Raw genomic sequence first — 2,776 nt, forward strand, 5'->3', positions numbered from 1 at the left:
CTCTGGGTTTCATCCATGATAGTGATTTTGACATTCATCAGACCCTAATCTCCCTCTTTTCAATTGTCGACAGTCTCTGAATATTGGACTTGGGGAGGAAACCTCCCTACATTGTAAGGAGCTTCCAGGTCTTCATATTACTGTAGCAGCTTTCAGGTCCTTCTTTGGCCAGCTCACTATACAGATAAGATATCTGAAGATTAGAGGGTTATACATGTTGATGACATGGATCTTGATCTTTCTATTGAGTTGGCTCTTCAGGACCTGCCTAATTCTTTGGTGGTACTTAGATTTGCTGTCTTACTTATTTCCTCCTCATGGTTATCATGTGACTGTAACTGGTCTGTATGCCCACTATGTGACCTCATGAGTCTTAACTACTTTCTCTCTCTTGATACCATCCGGCTGCACTTCTCTAGTCTGAATGACATCTGTTTGTCTGTCTGTCTGTCTATCTAATCCAGCGGTTCTCAACCTATGGGTCGCAACCCCATTTGGGCTCGATCGACCATTTCACGGGGGTCGCCAAGCAAGGCTGTCCCCCATTTTTTTCCCCTTTTCCGGCGGGTGCCTTACCTCCCTTGGGCTGGGCCAGCTGGTGGTCAGCCTGCTCCGTCTCTGCCGCTTGCCAGCTACGCCTCGGCTGGCGCAGGGGGCGGAACCACGCATGCGCGGCGCTCCCGGGCAGGAAAAGTCCTCGACTTACGACCGGTTGGGTAGTCCTCGACTTACGACCGGTTTAGTCCTCGACTTACGACCGGTTTAGTCCTCGACTTACGACCGGTTTAGTCCTCGACTTACGACTGGTTGGGGGTCGCGGCATTAAAAAGGTTGAGAACCACTGATCTAATCTGTCAGATGAAGAAGAAATTAAAGAAGGGTATTTATTTCATTACAAAATTGCTTATTTTACTTTGTGTCCTAGGTGGAAGGTCTTCCAGGAAATGGTGGCTCAAAGGCGAAAAGCTGTTGATTTTGCTCTTAGCCTCCACAATTATTGTGTTGATTGTGAGGAGACCAGGAAATGGATCCTGGAAAAAAACAAAGTCATTGAATCTACACAAGACCTTGGTAAAAACCTGGCAGGCATGATTGCCATGCAGAGGAAATCGTATGGCATTGAACGTGACCTAGCAGCTATTCAAGCCAGGCTTGCCATCCTGCAGAAGGAGGCCCATCGGCTTGCTGAAGAGCAGCCCGATCTAGCTGATGATATCTATAGTCGACTAACAGCTGTCTCTGGAGTCTGGCTGGACCTCCAAAATACTTTACAGTCCCAGGAGGCTTCCCTTGGAGAGGCTAGCAAGTTGCACAAGTTTTTGCAAGACTTAGACGACTTCCAAGCGTGGCTCTTCAAGGCACAAAAAGCTGTTGCTTCAGAAGAGGTGCCCAACTCCTTGGCAGAAGCTGAGCATCTCTTGCAGCATCATGCTGCAATTAAGGAAGAGATTGATCAACACAAGGATGTTTATAGCAACGTTAAGAAGATAGGAGATAGGGTGACTCAGGGTCAGACAGATACAGAGTATCAGCAGCTGGAGCAGCGACTGCAGGGCATGGAGACCGGCTGGAATGCTTTATGTAAAATGTGGGATAGTAGGGAGAAATTCCTCAACCAGTGTCTTGGCTTCCAAGAATTTCTTAAAGATGCAAAACAATCAGAAATCATTCTTACCAATCAGGTAATGTGTTTTAACATTGTGTCACAAGATTGTATCCTGGTCCTTGAGTATTGTGAGTGGCATGTTGTTCAGTAATAAAAAGATCACCTTTGCAGACTGGCTAATATACATGTACAGGTAGTCCTGGACTTATGACCACAATTGAACCCCAAATTTCTGTTGGCGAAGTGAGACATTTATTAAGTGAGTTTTGCCCCATTTTACGACCTTCCTTGCCACAGTTGTTAAGTGAATCACTGCGGTTGTTAAGTTAGCAACACGGTTAAGTAAATCTGGCTTCTCCATTGACTTTGCTTGTCAGAAGGTTGCAAAAAGTGATCACATGACCCTGGGACACTGCAAGCATCATAAATATGAGTCAGTTGCCAAGCATCTGAATTTTGATCACATGACCCTGGGGATGCTGCAATGCTTGTAAGTGTGAAAAACGGTCATAAGCCACTTTTTTCAGTGCCATTGTAACGTTGAATGGTCACTAAATGAAATGTTGTGAGTCGAGGACTGTATGTATATAGCCTATAGCATGGACTTTTATATCCTCTAAGCATATTGAATGGCCCAAGAAAGGTTTGCCTGCTTATTCACTGCCACCTACGTAATTATTATTATTTTTCTGCATATCTTCCAAAACAGAAAAGGACAAAAACTATGTTTAGCAGCTGGCACACTCAACTGTTTAATAAGTCACTTCCTATATCAGGGGTGTCAAACTGGCGGCCTGTGGGCCGGATGCGTCACGTGCAGGCTACACCCACCCTGGCTCCACAAAGGCAAAAAAATGTTGCGATACATCATGCTACGTCATGTGATGCGATCGAGTTTGACATCCGTGGCCTATATGATGTCTTTCCCTATAGCTACCATATATATGATTGCATCATCAAATTAACTTTAAAAGGCACGGACTGAAATCATTTTTAAATGTGGTATAAGGCACACATATGACATCAGTATTTTTTAACTGCCTATATTGTGTTCTTATTTTCATATATATATATTTTGTAACCTCTGGTTTAGGAATATACACTAGCTCACACTGAGCCACCAGACACCTTAGAAGCATCGGAAGCTGTTATACGGAAATTTGAAGATTT

General features: G+C 44.4%; 1 protein-coding gene across 1 annotated transcript in view; it reads left to right on the forward strand.

Moving 5' to 3' along the window:
• The window catches only part of SPTB (spectrin beta, erythrocytic), a 92,030-nt gene that overhangs the window by 40,688 nt on the left and 48,566 nt on the right, over positions 1-2,776 (forward strand). Inside the window, exon 16 of the mRNA XM_015824437.1 lies at positions 926-1,682. Coding sequence (XP_015679923.1) covers positions 926-1,682 — 757 coding nt within the window. The remainder of the gene's footprint in view (positions 1-925; positions 1,683-2,776) is intronic.

The sequence above is a fragment of the Protobothrops mucrosquamatus genome, unplaced genomic scaffold, assembly GCF_001527695.2.
Source record: "Protobothrops mucrosquamatus isolate PMUCROS unplaced genomic scaffold, P.Mucros_1.0 scaffold2232, whole genome shotgun sequence".
In the NCBI taxonomy this organism is placed as follows: Eukaryota; Metazoa; Chordata; class Lepidosauria; order Squamata; family Viperidae; genus Protobothrops; species Protobothrops mucrosquamatus.